The 19,975-nt window shown below is 40.9% G+C and overlaps 1 protein-coding gene across 19 annotated transcripts in view; it reads left to right on the top strand.

Moving 5' to 3' along the window:
* FOXP1 (forkhead box P1) overlaps positions 1 to 19,975 on the top strand; it is a 518,592-nt gene that overhangs the window by 372,035 nt on the left and 126,582 nt on the right. For all 19 annotated transcript variants that reach the window (XM_034777591.1, XM_034777590.1, XM_034777582.1 and 16 more), the window contains one exon: positions 6,744 to 6,845. In XM_034777591.1, coding sequence (XP_034633482.1) covers positions 6,744 to 6,845 — 102 coding nt within the window. The remainder of the gene's footprint in view (positions 1 to 6,743; positions 6,846 to 19,975) is intronic.

Genomic DNA, 19,975 nt, shown 5'->3' with positions numbered 1-19,975 from the left:
TTCAGTTACAGCAACAACTTAAAGCTGTAGGAGAATGTGTGTCTTGGGCAAACAACTGAGTAATTGCATTCTACCTAACTTGGCCAAAAAAAAAACCCCAAACCTGTCCTGATATCCCTTTGAGGTTAAGTTGAATTGGTTGGGAAGTGTTAAATGGCGGATGCCTTCCATCCCATAGGTTGTGCTTCAGTGGTGAGTGCAGTGTGTCTCCCTTATATCCTTTATAAATGGAGCACTGGGAACGTTGGATGAAAGATGCTGTATCAGCATTATGTTGAAGTCAATGGTAAAACTCTCACTGGATTCAAGGACGGCAAGATTTGGGCACTTACCGTGTTGTTTCTTTTGACAATGTCCCTGAAATACAGGATTTAATTGTCTTTCTAGCCATAGAAACAGACACTCCCTGACAACTGCACACTTACAAAAGAGCATGCTCGCTGCTTGTTTGGGGTCTGTGTGAAATGAGCTTGGTGGGCTCCGTCTCCTTTCTAGCAAAGAGGCAACCATGTCACCAAAGCTGTTCTCACAGCTGGCAGTTAGTGGTATCGGCACCGCTGCTTCCAGTCTTGGCAGAAGCAAGTATCAAATGGGGTAAGGGAACTACCCTCTCATGCCCCATTCAACCAAGCAAGAACAAGGCAGGTGAGCAGAGCCGCAAGGGGAAGGTAGCTGTGTAATAATCTCATGGATTGGTAAAGGGCTTTAGTCTCCATTGCAGACAGTCTAGCACCTATCAGCACTGAATTCATATATAAATAAAAGCATGCCTTCTTATACAGGATACTGTATTCAAATACAGTCTTGATTGTGAATCTTTGTGCTGCTGATGGCTGAGGGACTGAATTTGCTGTCAAATTAATTTCTCCTTCTACCCTGGCTTGAAGTATTTTTATGGTGCTGGCAGCCACACCAGGTTTCCCAAGCTGATCTGTAAATCGCAGCCTTGCAAAGGAGTGGTTATTGTGTCTACGGGAAAAGAGGTGATCCAGAACTGAGCTGGTACTGAAACGCTTTCTCTCTCGAGCAGCGATTGTCGGATTGTATGAAATGATGAGTGCTGGTGTAATGATGGTTTCTGTCCACTGGGGTTGAATTGAGATCCGCAAATTAATTTCAAAAGGTGTACTGCAAATGGGCTTGACATAGCTTCTGCAGGAGGCTTTCCCTACTAAGCTAACCATCTCTTTCTTTTACACACCCCTCTTCCTCTTCCCCACGGGTGTGATGACTGTGGATTAGCCTTGAAAATGACATAGCCAAGGGGGGGGGTTGATCTCAGGTGGGGGCGGAGAAATTTGAGAAAAAATTAGAGGAAGACCAAGTGACGGGGAAGAAGCAGTACTGCTGAAGACCTAATGGTGACTTGGTGCAACTTGGCAGTAAGCACCGTACCTGGGAGCTGTTCCTCCCCACAAGCAAATTTCCACATTTTAGTGGCAGGATTATCTGTTGTTTGACTTAATAAGCAAAAGAGCCAAATCACGAAGGAGAAGATACGGAAAATGCTGTTTGGTATTGCATTCCTCTGGGCTGTCTTAGTTCCCACTGCTTGCCCCAGTGCTGCCCCATCACTGTGTGTTTGTTGCTCTCTGGTATGATCTCTTCCCTCCTCCCTTTGTTGCTTCTTCCCTCTCACATGTTCTCTGTGGCTCTCTTCTGCAACTCACCTGCTGCTCTCCCCCTTTGCTTCCCCAACCTGATTTGTGTGCTTCTCTTCTGCTCTCTCCCTATACCGATCTCTCCTTGTGGGGTTGCTCTGAACCTCTTTCACCCCCTGCCTCGACACCACCAGTTCTCAGTGCTGGTAGCAGGGCAGGGTGGGGGTGGGGAGTTCTCCTGGCTCCCTGCTGCTGCTTGTGAAGGGACAGGAAAGAGCTGTATGAAGTAATCAGAGGGTCAGCTCTGCCCTCACTCAGTTGCATGGATCTCAGCAGCTGGAGAGGGTAGGGAAGGAGTCTGGTTCTGTCCTTGCTCAAGTAGGGTGACCAGATGTCCTGATTTTATAAGGACAGTCCCAGTGATCGGGGTTTTTGTCTTATATAGGCACCTATTACCCCCCCCCACACCCATTGTCCCAATTTTTCACACTTGCTATCTGGTCACCTATGCTCAGGTCTTCACCACTTAGGCACGTGACTGGGGTATGGGAATGGAGTAGCATTGCCAAACCTCCAGGATTGCGTTGGAGTCTACAGGAATTAAAGGTTAATCTTTAATTAAAGATTATGTCGTGTGATGAAACCTCCAGGAATACGTTCAACCTGAATTGGCAACCCTAGAATGGAGAGCTGCTTTTCAGCTGCGTCCTACCCTCATCATCTACCTGACCAGCTAATTGACCAAAGCACTGAGCTTGGGTCAGGCAGCGCGTAGCTGTCCAGCTTTGGGGCAGGGCTGTTCCACTTGGAGAGAGCAGCTTTAAGGCTTCATGATCACAGCAATCATCAGTCTGGCTGCAGAGAGTTTCACAGCCAGCTCGAGTAGAAACCAGTCGTTTCTTGCACGGCTAGTTGTTCTGGGGATCTTCAAAAATTTCTGGCAGCCAGTTTTAGTTGTGCAACCTCTCAGCTGCCAGAACGGATAGAATATGATCATATCACATGAAATGCATGCAAGGTCTGCTATAGCAACTGTATTTCAAAGAGACAACACATATGGTGGCTGGTTCTTTTTGGAATAATATCTATAAGCTGAAGATGTTTTATTCAAAAAGGCTGTAGCTTGAAAGGTTAGGGATGTGCTGATTGTTTGATATATGTTTAAAGAGAGGCTCCTGTGTGTGGGTTTTTTCTTTCGTGTTTTTTTTTTTTTTTGGCCTATTGAATCTAATTACTGGGAACTAAAATGATCGTTTGATTGCACATTTATCTGGAATTATTCTTCTGCAGAGCCAGTCTTAATAATATATAATAATATGTTGCACTTGTACTGTATGGCATTTCTTGTCTGAGAAAGTCAGAGCGCTTTACCAAGTATTCATTAATTAAATAAGCCGCACAACACCCCTGTTAAGTAGGTGAGTATTCTTTGTCCATCCCCATAAACCATGTAGGAATCTGTTTGCTGCTCCTGACCCACCCTTTGAGGCATTTTAACTACTAACCAGGTTAATTAAATAGAAATAACTTGGAGGAATTCATTTATTGAATATAATTGCAAAGCATAATATTGATTAATTTTAGCATTTAAATTTTTTTATCAATTTAAATTTTCACGGTGGCCAAGATTAAGGGATCTAAGCATTTTTCTGTGTGTATTGATTTACATTTTCACAGTTGTGGGGAATTATGTGGGAGTTGGATAATTATTTAACCGCTGTAGATGTTGGGATTCAAAAAGCTAAAGCTATATAACTATTAAACACAAATTGTCAACATCACATGTCAAAATACATAAAGTAAATGCCCCTAAATCAAACTCTAATAAGTTCTCCAGCTGCATTTTTCTTACTTTGTCTATCTGTAAATTTTGATTCTCATCAATGGAAATATTATTTTCCTTGTTTGATGAGTATGGTGAAATTGACGTTTATTAACATTTACAGCTAAAAATCTAATCAGTTGAAGCCTAAAAATAATATTTTGTCTTCACTATACATAGCAAGTTCCACAGAAAGATCTCCCAGTCGTTCCTGCTGGATTTTATTAATTCATGGCCAATAGAATCTTTCTGTCCTATAGGCTGAACTACCGGAGTAGTCCTTGCACATGTACACATGTGCGCACACACACAATTTCTTTGAAGATATGATTTGTGTGCATAGTTGACAGCTTCTCACGCTCCTTGCACCCTTTAAGGATCACAGGACTCAGCTACACATGCATGTCAAAATGCCATTTTTTCCGTGTGTGGCAGGTGCACTGAGCTTTGAATAGCTATCCCTAAATTTAGAATCTGATTTTACGTTTACTTTCATCCCACCAATCTCTGCTGGAAATCACAGCCACATTTAAAATCTTACCGATCTGATGAAGACGTGTTATTAAAGTGCGTATTGAAAACAATGCTATCAAGGGGAATGAAGGCAGGATATGAGGGGAGGGTCTCCTCCATAGTGCGCTGGCAAGTCAGCCATTAAACAAAGGCACAGCAAAACTCTCAGCACCCCAGGAGCCCAATTCTGCAAGGTGCTGAGTGTTTCCCGAAATCCAATGTGTACCTTCCTCTCCCACTGAAATCAAGGGCAGGAGCCAGAGAAAGGAGAAGAGACAAAATCCCTAGCTGCACTCAGTAAGCACTCGGTGCTGATGAAGCAGGAGGAAGCTGTTTGTGCCTCCCCTGTCTTGAGCCTTTTTCTCTGCCCCTCACAGCATGGTTTAGAGCAGTGGTTCTCAACCTTTTGGAGCTCGGGACCTATTTGTAAATGTCAGTGTCCTGTCACGACCCAGTAAATAGTCTGGGGGTGGAGGCCCTGGGGTGATTTCGGTCTAATCCTGCCCCCCGGAGGGGGTTGGGTCCTGCCCAGCACTCACCCCACAGTGGTGGCTCCTGCAGTTCCTGTGCTGTGGGGCTGGCTGAATGTGGCTCTGGGCGTTGCAACCTCTGGGGTTGCAGTGCTGCTCAGGTTAAGGCCCACCCCTCTGATTGGACCAAATTTCTGTGAGTGGAGCGGACTCATGGGGTTGCAGTGCCACTCACTCAGATTAGGCCTACCCAGACGCCCGTCGTCATGACGGCTGGGCCGAACCTGAGCGGTGCTGGAACCCCGGAGGTTGCAGTGCCTGGAGCTGGGAGGCGAGCCCAGCCAGTGCTGTGGGATGGGAGCCGCAGGAAAGGCCACGAGACCCTTTGAAACGTTCTGGCAACCTAATATTGGGTCCCGACCCATGGATGGAGAAACCGAACAACCCCATGGACTAATTTACTAGAGGTTGATTGCTGTAGTGCAGTGGTGCTACAACCAACATTCCCTTCCTCACCGCTTCAGTGCTGGGGACAGGGAGGGAGAGATGTTAGAACAGGCCTCACTGGCTGTTTGCCACCTGGGGGTTCACTCCCTCCAGGGAAATCCCCACGGGCCAGCTTCAATGACTGTCAGGCCCCTTTGTGATGCAAGGCTTTGGTCCTGAAGGTGTGTGTTTAAAAGAGAATAACATTTTGCTGTTTGAGGGCACCATCCTGTGCGGTGCTGAACTTCCTCGGGAGCCCCTTTGAAGTCAGTGGGTCTCTTCACGTAGAAATTTGCCTCATCGTCAAGCAGTTCCCAACTGATCTAGGAACTACGCTGAACATTTAACACTTTACACGTAGAAGAAGCCATTCATTTCACACACAAATAGTGAAACCCCTAAACAAATTTCATTCCTCCATCGAACGTGCATTAAATAAATGTCTTCAAGAGCATACACAGTAGGAGTGTGGCAGTCTCTCTCCTGCCTTCCATGTAGACATCTTGCATTGGGACTATTTTTCTTGTTTCATTAATGAAGTCTTCAGTCTGCCCACTTTTACACCTACACATGTACTGAACATCTCCAAGGAGACAGCAGGCTAGAGTCCCAGGCAACTCTTCTAGGCATCTTAATTTCCAAATGTCCACTGCAGATAGTCTTTGGCTCTTGCAGGCAGGCTCTCTCCAGGGGCCCTCTCCTTTGCATCTGAAATGCTGGTGAGTGCACCAAGCATCTGCAAATGGGCTAGGGGGAGGGACATTCTTCCCATTTTCTGTCTCCTCCTCCCTTTCTTTCCGCCACCTCATCAAGCAGTGTAGACTTTTCACGGCTGCCTGGCTCCAGTTCTGAGCCCCTTTCTCAGTGGTGGGAGCCTGTTTCAGAATGTTCCAGCACCATCTGATCTGTCTCTCACCTTTCTCCCAGGAATCAGGCCTCATTCTTGAGTCCCCTCTTAAAGGTACAGCGTTCCCTGGTTGCTCTTTATTCACCTCCCATTGAAGCTTTCTCGTGGGCTCTGTAGTTGATGTGCTACAATCTTATCAGACTCTTTTTGGGTGCAAGGGATACAGCACATTCTCCTTGGGCTGTTTTTCTCTGCCCTCTCTCCCCCTTACCTTTACGTGGCTCCCACTACCAACCGAGCCTTTACAGAGAAGCGTTATTGACATAAAACAAAAGGTGCCTCTTGAGCCTGAATGTCTCCTTTTATTGCATTGCATCTCTCTTGCCTAATGCCACTGCCTCTAGCTGCTCCTTCTGTGGTAACTTCCCAGAATCCTCTGTTGCCTATGCTGGCCCTAGGAGGATTGCACCAGTTATCATGACCCACAGCATATGTGTTAACACCCTTCCCAGAAGGGACAATCCAGTTAACTGCCCTGCTTTGCTGTAGAAACTCCAGACCATAACAAGAACAAAAAGAGTGTGAAGCCTGCCAAGTCTTTATAGTAAGCCATTTTCCCAGGACCCAACATCCAAGCCAATCTGATGGATGTCTGGGCTTTTCCAGCTACATACAGTTAGATAAATCTATAGTAGTCACCATGGAAAAATCAGCAGTTACCCACAGTTACCACATAGTAGCAGTAACTCTACTATTTTCGTATTTCCCTATGGTTAAAATGGGAGATAACTGGTATGTCACAACATTGTGTGTGAGTGCTCAGATTTTTAATGGAAGCCACTGTAGTACGAGCACACACATGCCTCAGGATTTCTTTGGTGAGTGTGCTTCTGGGAGTAGATCAATGTCTGATGTTCAAAGGGATGTCCTGATCAAATACTATGCATGCCGCTTCCCAAATTTTGTACAGTACAAACTCAATTTTTAAAATTATTTTCTTCCAGGCTCTGCAGGTGGCACGACAGTTTCTACTGCAGCAACAGCAGCAGCAACAAGTTAGTGGATTAAAGTCACCCAAGAGGAATGACAAACAACCAGCCCTTCAGGTAAGAAAAGTGTGTGTGTGTATGCAAATACATTGCTAATTAAAGATAAGGAACAATGTAATATATTAATTTAGGCTGAGATTTTTCACAGTTCTCTGCTTTGGCCTAATAGGTTTCAATTGAAGTCAATGCCAAAACTCCCGTTGGCTTCAGTGGGCAAAGAGTGAGGACAATGCTGGGTACTTTTCAAAAATCCCGCCCATAATGTAGACATACTTTGACAACATGTCTTTATGGGTGGAGAAGGTTTATCACAAAAGTGAATGATTTTTTTTGTTTTGTTTTACTGGTCCGTTGTTGTAAGACTTGAACATTTTTATTTGAAGACTGTTCCGTTTACATTCCATGTTCACCCAAACCATCAATTTGCTGTGTCAAGAGGACTGTGAAACCATTATGATATCCTATCATCATTTTTTACTGTATTTTGGGCTGCACAGCCCCAACAGGGGTGCTATATTTGCAGTTACTTTAGGAAGCCTAAATATTATTAGGCTTTGTGGGGTTGTTACAAATTCAGAAGGCTAAAATCAATAGACTATCTCCAAATAAAAGATGTATGCATAAATGTGTGGTTTTTGGTGTAGCCTACTTATCAGCATGGCTAAATTATGGAGCTAGAGATATGAGAGATCAAATAGGTCATCTGGTTAATGACAATATAGGATTGTTCCCTACATTACATTTCCTATTGTTTTTGCCATTCTAGTATTTAGAAGCCTGAAGTAACAGCAGGACTCTCCTTAGAATACTATTCCGTAACGTAACATGACACTTAGGAAGTATTCCCTGGTTCCTAAATTATCCTTTTCTTAATTTCATCCCATTTGTCTAAATTACAGTCCTTGTAACACTCTAAACCCAGTGTTTCTCAAACTGGGGTCTGCAGACCGTGGGGGTCTGTGGCCCCCACTGATCAACTCCTCCCCCTCTGGAGGCTCAGCAGGTCTGAGACCGACTCCCTGCCTGCCATGGCTCCGCTCCGCTCCCGGAAGCAGTGGCACATCCCTGCAGCCCCTGGTGTGGGGGGCTATGTCTCTGCGTGCTGCCCCATCCCGAGCGCCAACTCCGCAGCTCCAGCCTATGGTGCCTGCAGGTAGGGGCAGCGCACGGAGACTCCCTGCCCCCTTCCCTCCCTGCCTGGTAGCCGCAGCCCGAGAGATGTTCCGGTTACTTTCGGGAGCTGCCCGGGCTAAGCACCACCCCTCAGCCCCTCTCAACTCCCTACCCCAGCCCAGAGCCCACACCCCGCAGTCCATCCTGCATCCCAACCCCCTGCCCCAGCCTGGTGAAAGTGAGTGAGGGTGGGGGAGAGCAAGGGAGGGAAGGAAGATGGAGTGAGTGGAGGGCGGAAAGAGGTGGGGCAGGCGTGGGGCTTTGGGGGAAGAGGTGGAGTGGGGTCAAGGCCTGGGGCTGAGCAGGGAGGCTTGGGGGTCCCTGAAAAATTTTAAATCAAAATGGGGTCCTCGGGTTGCTGAAGTTGGAGAACTGCTGCTCTAAACAATTACTCTCCATTCTTCGTGTTCAAACTCTTCAAATGTGTAGATGTTACCATGTCCCCTACATAGCTGCCTCTTTCACCCAACTGTACGTCTTTAATTCTTTAGATCTGTTCTAATAAATCAACCCTTCCAGACCTCTGATCATTTTTCTTATTTATTAATGATTATAACTTTTGTTGTTGTTCCCTTCTGAATTCCGGTTTCTCAATGTATTTCTGGCAATGAGATGTCCATAACTAAATGCAGGAGTTCAAGGAGAGCCACATCAGAGCCCTCCAGAGAGGGGCTATTTTCTCACTGTTCTGTGCTCTGATGTTTCTGCCTTTGTAGCCCAAAATTATACTGGTCTTTTCTTGTTTGTTTTTATTTGCTGTACTATCAACCCTAGTTCTCTGACAGCATTAGTTCTTCTCTTGCCTTTCATTGGGTATATGTGATTCAGATTCTTTTCTTCCCCAAGTAGAGATTCTGTTGTCTTTTAAACGTGAAGTAGAATATGAAAGATAAAGCCAACATCGCTACAGACCTTGAAAATGAAGCTTATGGGCAAAATTCTGCAATCCCAATAAATTCAAGTGGGAGTTTTGCCTGAGTAAGCATTAAGTATTAACTGAAGAATTTGGTGCAGTAATGGTAATTTGTAGCATTTAAGTATTGACTTTATCTTCAAAGTGCTGTGTAAATATGAATCCCCAAAACATCTTCAGGAGGACAGTCCAATAAGTAAGTACCATTATCAGTGTTGGATGGGGAAACTGAGGCAGGCAGGTTGAATGACGTGCTTAAAATCACAGAAGGAAATTTTAGAGGTGGGATTAGGATGCATGAATTCCTGGCTCCCAACCCTGTCTGCTGGGCAACACCTCTCTCTATATCTAAACTATTATTCCTTTGGAAAGTATGAATCGTTTTGTCAATGGGCAAATATAAATTTTATTGGAAGTGTGGAGCACTGTAATTCAAACTGTTATATTAACACTTCCAAAAACATTTTATTTGGTAAATCCATAGCTGATCCATATGCCTTTTAATAGACTCTTCCGCTGGGGACATTTTTAATGAGATATTGTGCTGGCTAGGTCCAGTGTCAGGTAGTAAAAGAAGTGCTTTGTTGTGCAGATGTCTTAAGAATAGCTCCAGAGGATGAAATATGACTGTGTTGACCTTTCAGCTGTGAGCTTATTTGTCAGGATTCAAATAAGTTGAAAGGATCAAACCAAACAGTTTCCGTAGTCAGACTGGGAATTGTGTTGCAGAGGTCAACAGTGAAGGCCACATTGCAGATTCCATAACATAGCCAATTGTTGGTACATATTAAAGTACTGGAGCAGCTCCGGCAGTCAGAGACACAATTAAAATTCTAATTTATTAATGTATACAGAGAGCTGGCCCAGCCTGTCACTCACTGATTCAAATGACTGCCCATTCTTTTTTCCCTCACTCCTGGAGCTTTTGCAGTCTTAAACATACTGCAAGTCTTCTTGCATATAACAGACCCTGAGTGCTTTGGTAAAATGAGAATGTATTATTTCAAAAAACAAAAAAACAACCCTAGAGCATTGGTTTGAGATTATTGAGAGAAAAACACACACACACACACACACACACACACCATCATCTGCCTGATCACATTGCTCTAAATAGGAGATATTATTTCTGTCATACAGTTTACAAAATCAACCTGTATAGTTTCCATTCCAAAAATGTGCCCATTTTAGAAAGTTTATTTAAATAATGAACCAAGTTGTCTTTGCACTTAGTAAATGACCATAAACCTTAATCCCTTTGGATAGGTACAGTGTTTACTGGATGTTACTTATTTTTGTCCATTGTAGAATACTACAGAAATTTCTTTGCTCTGCTTTTTTACATGCTTGGCAAGAGCACTGCTGAAAAGTGCCTTAATGAGTGTTGTCTAGAGCTCTGTTTCTATGAAATGTGGGGGGAAGGGAAGAAGTTAATCTAGAATGTTGGTTCTGTTAATAAGATGCTTTGTGGCTCTGCCCACCCTTGAGTTCATGAGTTGACAGGCAGGGAGGGTAGGCCAGCTTGATAGGAATACTGAATGTAGTTCATACGCATACAATTTATGGTTGCTGCAGAATACTGCTAAGTGAAATCTCAGTCTCGGCTCTCTAATTTAATACTGGCTGGCAGGCTTTGTCAGGTAAACTGGACTGGCACAAACAGCTGTGGAAAATTTAGTCTAGTACAGTGCTATGAAGCTAATTTGTTATCACCTTGCTGAGAATCATTTCTCATATACCTTGTGATTCACTGATAAAATAGCCAAAGCATTTAAATACACCTTGGCATCCTATGGTCTCATTAGGACATCATACCTTGAATAGTTTGCACGCAAACACATGTTTTACACTGATAATTTTCAATATATCTTGACCTCAATCACTATAGCCAGAGATCTGTTTTAGCAAATTTTAGACGTTTGGTGTATGAGAACTTGGATAGAGAAGGGGTGATGTGTTCTTCTCATAGTTTAAAAAAAATAAATCTCCAAATATACTATGACTCATATTTTGAGCATATCTCACACTTCCTTGCCTTATATTTGGCAGTGACTCCCAGCTTCACAGCCTGATGATACAAACAAAAGAAAATAAAAGTTAAGGAATGGATTTAATAACCAGCAATTGCGGGAAGTGGAATTCACAACCACAAAATTAGGTGAGGAAGGGGCAAATCTTACAAGTACTTGCCATGGGTGTCATATTCCCTTGAATATGTGAAACAATTATTTGAGCCATCCACGTATGCTGAGAGCCCTGAGAATTCGTACATTTTACCCAGCCAAGACAAATTTACTTGTATGTTAATAGATTATTTATTGATTAAAATTCGCAGGTTTAGTTGCTGATTCTCTTGGTGATTATTCTTTAAGCATTTTAGTTTCTGGCATGAATACATACATTGGAAACAAATCAAGAGACACATTTTCTCCCAAGAAAGTAAAAGTACATGTGTATTTTGGCAATGCTAAAAATATTCTTAAAAAAAAAAGTAGTAGTAAATGTTGTGTGTTACATTGAATTGAAAGTTGGACATAATGGCTTAAAATGGATTTAGAAAGTTCAGGGCAGGATTTTGCATTTGAAACTGATAAGATGATGCATTTTTTCAGATTATATGGTGATCATAATGTGGTAGATAAAAAGTTGTGAGATTTACCAAGAATGAATTTTTTTTACGTTGATGGTGAAGGGTTCTATTAAGAATTTGGCAGATTTTTTGGTTAGGGTGGTTTTTCACCTTAGCATTTCTGTTTGGTGCTATATAAAACATGCTTTAGGCTGTTCTTTTGTTTAGCTTAATGCTACGTGATGTATCATGTTGGTACTTCTTATCAATATCATAAGAAATAGATAATAACAAGAGCAAAAAAACCCACAAGATGTAATGTAGAAAGCAGTAGTGTGAAATTATAAGTGGTTACAAATTGTAAGGGCATTTTCCTTTTTAATTTTTTTTTAATGAAATTAGAAATTTAACTGGCAACTCAGTATGCAATTAAAGGTAAAGTGAAGAATAATTTTACCCTTGTGCAGGGTTCTGTGTTTCTTGTGCAACAGTTGGCATAACTAACAGCTTAGGGATCTGCATACATTTTATGTATTAGTGGTACATTTAACGAGTGATAAACAAAGATCCCTGAGCTCAGGTCTTAGCAGTTAAATAAAGGAGAAACTGGGATTTGTTCGAATGTATTTATTCGTAATTCTTAAATCTACATTACATCCACTTACAGATTTGGGGTGAAATCCTGACCCCACATGGAAGTCAATGGTAGTTTTGTCATTGACTTCAGTAGGGCCAGCATTTCACCCTTGCAAGGTTTAAATGGTTTTCCTAGTAAAAATTTCAGTAGCCGCCATTTGAATTCTTCATTTTGTATCTATTGTTTTTTTACTGGCCTCCATTAGTTTTTTACTAACGGACCTTAATAATTCCTTTCATTTGAGAAAATAAACACGGAATCATGTGTGTGTTTGTGTCTGGTTTTTGAGTCTTTATGATTCACCTTATTCCAGCTCTATTACCAACCAGGGGGGCTAGCAAATGATGTGCTTTTCTTAAATGAAAGCTGTGATTTTCATGTAATTATGTGACTCCAGCAGGTGGAATTGTTAGGAAAACTGTGTTTGTACAGTACCTAGCACAATGGGGTCCTAGTATGTGGTAATACAAGTAAGAAATACTACTACTACTACTAAATATTGAGAGAGTTTGGCAACACAGAGTATGGTCAGCAAGTATTATTTTCATTTTATAGATGGGTAAACTGAGGCATAGAGCTGGCGTCTGGGCCAAGGCCACAGAGTGACTTAGGGTGTCTGCACTGCAGTTGGGAGGTGTGATTGCGGCCCGGCTAGACATAGCTAGATTAAAGCTAGCTCAGGTAACTCGGGTACTAGTAGCAGTGAAGCTGTGGAAGAATGGGCTGGCCACCTGAGTACAAACCCAAACTCGCTAGTGGGCTTGTAGTTGAGCAGCTAACCTGTGCTCCCCCAGCTTCACTGCTATTGATAGCTTTAATCTAGCTAGCTCAGGTATCTCTGGTAAGTGTACATGTGCTGCAGTCACACCTCTAATTGCAGAGTCAGGAGTAAAAGCCAGTATTCCTCATTCCCAGTCCTCTGTGCTATTAGACCACCCTGAGAGCTTTTTTTTTAACAGGTTTTCTCCTTGTAGGTTAAACATCTATGGAATTTATTTTAAATATGATTTTTTTTTTAACCTGATTGTTTAGAGAGTAGTCTAGGGCTAACTATGTGTCAGAACATGGCTTGGAGTTTGTTACAAACATCATGGAAGAAGAAAACAAATGAAACATTCTTGACTGGTCAGAAATGTGTAAATTGCTGACAAAATGACATATGTAATTAAGAGTGCTCCTGCCATTTTACCTTGTGGTTTACACCTACAGTGTTGAAAAAAGAGAGTGACTCCCACCTCGCTAATTACCATTATCACTGAAATGGTAGGGTTTGAGTCATTAGTTCCATGTGCATTTAATTAGAGGAAGGCTGAAATTGGATTTAACTTATTACTTTTTCATGGATCACTTTCTTGTCATCACTTCAAATTGGATTGCAGCCCCAGGTAACTAATTATGAGAGCCACAGGATCAAGAGTGAAAAAAAGGTAATTAGGAATAACACTGTCGGACCCTTGCTGATAGTCCACTTGTGTGTTGGAAAAAATGAGAGCAGTATTTTGTAGTATTACAGATTAGGGAGTTAAAGGTATGCACTATTGCTAGGAATCATGGGAGACTGCCACCACCTATAGTGGTTTATATGATGTACAGCTGGGTTGAAGATGTTATATCGACATGGTTCCACAATCACCTCCTTAATACCTAGATTAAACTTGTAAAAGCAACAGATTGCTTGTAGGTATGAGGCATCTCAACAACGGTGTAGTTACATATATGATCACAACATAGCTATCAAGGAAGGCACTTTTGAGCTATGGAGTGTTTTAAGTACAGCAAGTTAGAATTGGTAATGTATTAATGAACATAGAAATGATCTTTTTGGATCATTAATATCTCACAAGAAGATATATCAGTCCGTCCAGCAACAGAGAGGTTCATGATCCGTGTATCAGGAATTTAGTCACTATTTCCAGCATGCTAAAATCAGGACATTACTTTCTTTTGTCCGGTTGGGGTTTGATTTTTTTTAGATATTGTAGATAGGATTGTTAAATTCTTCTTTCTTCAGAAAATACTTTAAAACAAATGGATTTATTTCCATGTGCAGAACAGTATTCGGAACTGCAAGTAATCAATTTTATTGACACAGTCTGGAAAAAATGTTGATGAGAGTTCAAGGATGTGAAAAGATTGAAATTTAAAAGTACCTAGCACTGAGTGTAGCAAAATTTGAAAAGTAATTTCATTAAGCAAAGAAATCTATTGTGTAGGGATCACTAAGAGGAGAGTTATATTTTGGAGCTAATGATATTGCAAGGAGGTAATACATCTGGGGCTTTTTTGCCTTTAAAAGATCAAAAGTTTTTTAATTTCTCAGTGAATCAGAGTTCAAAGATGTAACACAGTTTCTTAAAGTTGTGTAAAATGGATGTTCTTGTTCTGTTAATATAAGCAAATATTTGTGACTCAGTCTTGAGTAAGTGATGCTTGCTTATTGTTTCCTGATGCAAGTAAAGTATAGGAAATTATGTGAACTTCATGCAGAAGATACTAAACAATCAGACTTCAAGAATGATACATTCCAGTTACAGAAGTTACTGGTATTTCTTTCTTTACATTATAAAATAAATCTAGAGATTAAAAAAATCACCTCAAAAACAGAAGTGACGCCTTTTTTAATACATCTTACGTTGATTTAGAGTTTTTATACATAATATTCATCTGTGGTTAAAAAGGGGGGAACCTAAGGTCAAGTGATGTACTGTTTCCATTTTTCCGTATGAGTCTCTGTGTGTGTGATAAAAGCAAACTCCTTTATTTTGTAAGTCTGCAGGAATTTTTGATGAAATGCAGAGGTCACTTTTCTGTCAATTTGAGTAGGCAGCGTTTTTGAACTACCGTTTTGTTTTGGTTTTTGTTGGTTTTTTTCCCCCCTCTGCTACAAACCATGGCACTATCCTGACACATGCACATGACAGTGCTCCAATCTGCAACTTATTAATGCACAGTACTGGAGCCTATCCAGTGGTTAGAAAATTTCCTGAAGCCTAAAATAACAGCAGTTGGTGCAAATGCCATAGAACAGAAGTGACAATGAGGGGCAGTCCGGTCCATTTGGCAAGATGCCCAGGCAGAAAAGCCAGCTGAGATATTAAAACAGAGAGATTGAAGCAGGGCAAGTGGGTTGTGCTTGAAAAGTTGAGTCCTGGGAAGGAGGAAACAAAACCTCCTGTGACCATAAGACGTCTTCTGTTTTCCCTACAAATGATTCCTGCTATGTGCATGAGCATAATTGGGGGGGGCGGGGAAATAGCCCTTGTAATAGAAATCTCCAGCTTCCAAACTGATGCCTGGGAGATGGAGAAAAGGAGAATATTAGTCAAACACACTTTAAGTAATTGTTAAATGTAATCACTGAAAAGCAGTTTGGAAAATGTACACTCAGGCAATGTGTGCATTGATGTAATTACGGTAGTTGTGAGGTGAAGTCATACCTAGTAACTGTTTTTTGTGTTGCCTAGCTTTTGTTACTCAGCTATGATATCATGGACAAAATATTATAAACATATCATGGCTATAGCATGCTTTTGTAACAAAAGATCAGGAACTTTTATTAAGTTTGTTTTTTTTGTCATATTGTAAAAATTTATTATGTGTACTGTGTATATTAGAAACAGATTGGGGTAATTCTGTCTAAATGAAGTCATCCCAGCTATTTCCAGACTGTCTGTTTTTGGTTCTGAATAATTTTCATACATCAGATGGTTGTCATATTTAGTAGCCTTCTACATTTTAAATAGGACATATCCCATTCTGAACTTTCATGGACTTTATCAGCCTTAGTTTCTAGGGATATTTTGTTGCATTAGTATTTTAAATTGCTGCATATTACAGAAACTGGCAGAGCAGGAGTAAATTTCAACTTAAAATTTCAGGAGCCACTGTCATATCTGCATTAAAGCACTAGATTTTTAACTACTTAAGCAATACAGTAGTACTGAAAGCTTTTAGCAACACACAGTAAGGAAGTTCCTGCCAAATACATATTTCAACTTGTCTTCTTGTATTCACATTTTGAAACAAATACATTTCCAATAAGGAAAGAAAAAAAAAACCTAGTGCAAAATAAATACACTTTGATTAGAAGTCTCTTAGATTTAAAGGGATTTTTTCCAAAATCAGAAAAAAGGTGTGTACTCTTTGTACCAAAAATATTAAAGAACAAGCTGCTATTCACTTCAAGTTTTAATTATACACTTATCTACATATCAATTAAACCTTTTTTTCAATTCTAAAGGCAAAATTATCCTCTGCAATCTGCACTGTGGACCTTTATGGTATTCTCTGTGTGGTGAACAAGAGAAGAGTATGCACTGGAGATGCCGCATGGCTGATAAGAAATCTGCAGCAAGGATCAGAGAGCAAAATTTTGCCCTAAAACTGTAAACTTTGCCAGAAATACTTGAGTTATGGCAGTTTGTGGAAGAAAAAAAAAAAAGAGAGAAGGCATTTTGATCTAACTTGTTTGAGCTGAAGAGAGCAGCTGTTTGCCTCATGTGTTTAAATCTCTAGAGCTAATATTGAAGTTTCAGGGCAACAAGTGCAACATTGAAGAATGAGTAGAAACTAATACCAGTGAAACAATTGGAAATGCCATTTTGAAAGTGGCTTTGGAACTTGACAGTTTTATGATTCTGTAGTCAGGTTGGCAAAATCTTTCATACAATGTGTACATGGAGAAAACCGTTACACTGCTGAAATGTTTTTACCTTCATAATACATGTAATCTGCCTTTTATAAATTACTCACCTATGTAAGGTGTGATATAAATGGCACATAAACTGAAATCATTGAAAATATAGAAAATTTAAGACGACTGACGGCACAGTAAAGAAAGATACTTTGTGTCAGGATGAAGTTCGACAAAACAGAGAAGATGGAATAGATTATTAAATAAACTGTGAGAGAGGATGGAAAAGGGCACCTCGCATTCACATTCTGAGAGGAATTGGTTTACTCGATTATATGCAACTGTATCACACTCAGGAAAGTAGAAGACAAATGAAAGCAAAACAAAATTTAATTGAGCTATTATTTTGCAGACTTTGGCTCGGTTTCAGACAGCCTAATCAAATTGTGCTTTGCTCAAATAACTAATGTTAAATGCAGTCTACCAACAGATGTTTAAACAGAGACTAATTGGAAAATCTACATCCTGGGCTTAGTAAGTCTAGTTGAAAAAGTTTTTTAAATTATATTCTGAAGTGAAGTAATATAATGTGATAGAAGTCCCAGGAAGCATATGCGTCTTCAGAGAGCTGTGCGGAACTGTGTCCAATTAGTGTGAACAGTCAGAGGTGTCCACTCTGTACAGTGGAGGTCATAGCTTTGTGCTGCTCGCCACCCACAGAAATCTCCTTTATCATGTTACATCTCTGGAGTCATGTTGCAGTACCATAGATCATGCCATATGCCAATGTGTGCCGTGTAAGTAATGCAATGGAACACACTGATTGATGATATTTAAAGTGATACCATCACGATTATTAGATCTCAACACTGACCTTCCTTGCCAATTCTGTCACTTAGCAGGCTTTTTTAAAATCATATGATTCAAATAATGTGCTGTTCTATTTACGTTATTAATCTAGGTGGCGCATCCTGGCACTGAGCATTTCTGATGTATCTTCATTGCCATTTGGATTTCCTCAATAAGATACAGTGCAACACAGAGCTAAACAGCGTGGGCCAAATTCCTCCCAGTTGTAAGCGGTGACCCATCAAGTGGGCACTGTGCTGTCAAAAGAGTTCCACCTGGCATGAATTTAGCTTCCTTGGCCTGATGTGTCTCTTGCATCAGTTTTAAACTAGTGTAACTCCTGGGCTGTTAGTGGAGTGTTGTCTGATTTACACCAGAGTAATGGAATAAGGCCCCTACATGATTAATTGGCAGGTTGCATATTTTTACATACTTTTCTGCATGGTTGTCATCCATCACAACTTTGGGCTAAATTGTTATTCATTAATTGGCGGTTATTAAGAATGGGTTGGACAAACGCCTGACAGAGCTTGTCTGTACTTGGTCCTGCCTCAGTGCAATAGGTGACCTCTTGAGGTCCCTTCCAGCCCTACATTTTGATGATTCTGTGTTTGTTTATATTACAGTAGCACCCAGAAGCCCCCAAATGAGATTACACTCCACTGTGCTAGGCACTGTACGTACAGATAGGAAGAGAGAGTCCCTGTCAAGAAAAACTTGCAATATAGACAAGACAGACAGAGGAAGGATTAGTATCCCCATTTTAAATATGAGAAACTGAGGCACAAAGCGTTTAAGTGATTTGTTCAAGGTCACACAGGGAATCTGTAGCAGAGCTAGATATTAAACCAAGATCTCCCGAGTCCCTGTCCAGGCATTTCACCAAAAGGCCACCCTTTTTGACATTTTACCAGCAAAATTGTGCAACTAACTTATACTTACATCTTTCACAACTGCATATGCAAATTGCCTGATTTCATACATAAAATGTGTCTAATCATTTGTGCGCCCAATTACCCAATCTGCACAGAGGCATGGTAATTGCATACTGAAATGAGGCAGTTGCTCACCAAAAGTACGTGACAACGTGGCCTCTTATTTGTATTCCTTCTCTCCTTCATTGTGTGTTGAGATAGGATGCATTTGGCTGATCTCAGTGCTCATCAGAGAGAGATTCTCTTTACAGTAACAGTGGCTGCCAGATTGAGCAGTTTGATGTCCTTCTTGGTGGAAGGATCTTCAGGATTGTGCCTTGGCGAGGAAGAAATCCGACTTTCCAAAGACTTTCTGCCATTTGAAAACTTCATTATCATTGATGGATCATTAGCTCTACCGGCTTGTGTGCCAGGCCTATTTACACAGCGTGAAACTTCAGAGAAATGGACTGATATTTGGATGAAAGAACAGATTTGAGTAAATTCATAATTGGCCTTTTGGCCCACATCAATCTTTGTTTCAGCTGGGACCAGAACTTATTTAAAGTATCACGTTTTGTGTCTAATACCGTGAGAATGTCTGTCCTTGCCCTTGCGCTATTTCCAGCCCAGGAACTTAAACATCATGGAGAAAAGCATGGTATAAATTTCTAGATGGATCAAACCAAAGTTGGAAATCTTGCAAGAAACCCTTCTCTCAGGCTCTCCAGCCTCACTTTTAAATAGGAGTGATTGTAAAACAAGGTGCCCAAAATTGTGAACATTTATGTAATATGTTCCCATCTTTCATTGGAAAAGAAAGGGTCAGTGAAATTTTTCTGACCAACTCCAGTAGTTCAGATAAGCATCCATAGCAAACCTGTTGAGATTTGTCCATCACTAGTTAGCACAGCTGAATCCACTTTCCTGGTTCAGTAATTTGAATCTTGTTATTTACCCTTGCAAAAATATAATTTTTGAAGACCTTTTTGTTGACCACATGCTATTACTGTGGCAAGTTTGACTGTTAAATGATGACGCTCCCTAACTCCAATATGATGTGCGTTCTCTTAGGGCAATGTTCTTTTAAGGTATCACCGGCTGTGTTCCGTCTTAATACCCATCATCTAACAGAGAGTAGCCAATCTGAATTTTTTTTAAATATAATTTACCAATTGGAGTCCCACAAAAGGCAGATTATATTTTATGCTTTATGAACAGCAGGGCAGATATTTCAGAAAAACTGTAGACAGCAGTCATTTTGAGAATGTGCACAAATGACTTTGAAAATAAATATTTTGCTGCCTACACAACTGTATTCACATTCCTGGGATCACAATGCCATTTCTGTGATGCTTACACCTGATTATATAGAATATAATAATGCTCAAATGAAGAAAATTTTACTTAAAATCAAAGGCAGAATTAATGCCCCCTGTGAAAACCTATATTACTAACTGGGGTGTCGGCATTAGAAATGGACAAATCAGTTCAGGAAA

This window comes from Trachemys scripta, chromosome 7 (assembly GCF_013100865.1).
Source record: "Trachemys scripta elegans isolate TJP31775 chromosome 7, CAS_Tse_1.0, whole genome shotgun sequence".
Lineage (NCBI taxonomy): Eukaryota > Metazoa > Chordata > Testudines > Emydidae > Trachemys > Trachemys scripta.
The sequence above is the reverse complement of the archived record's forward strand: the minus strand, read 5'-3'. Positions and strand labels throughout refer to the sequence as shown.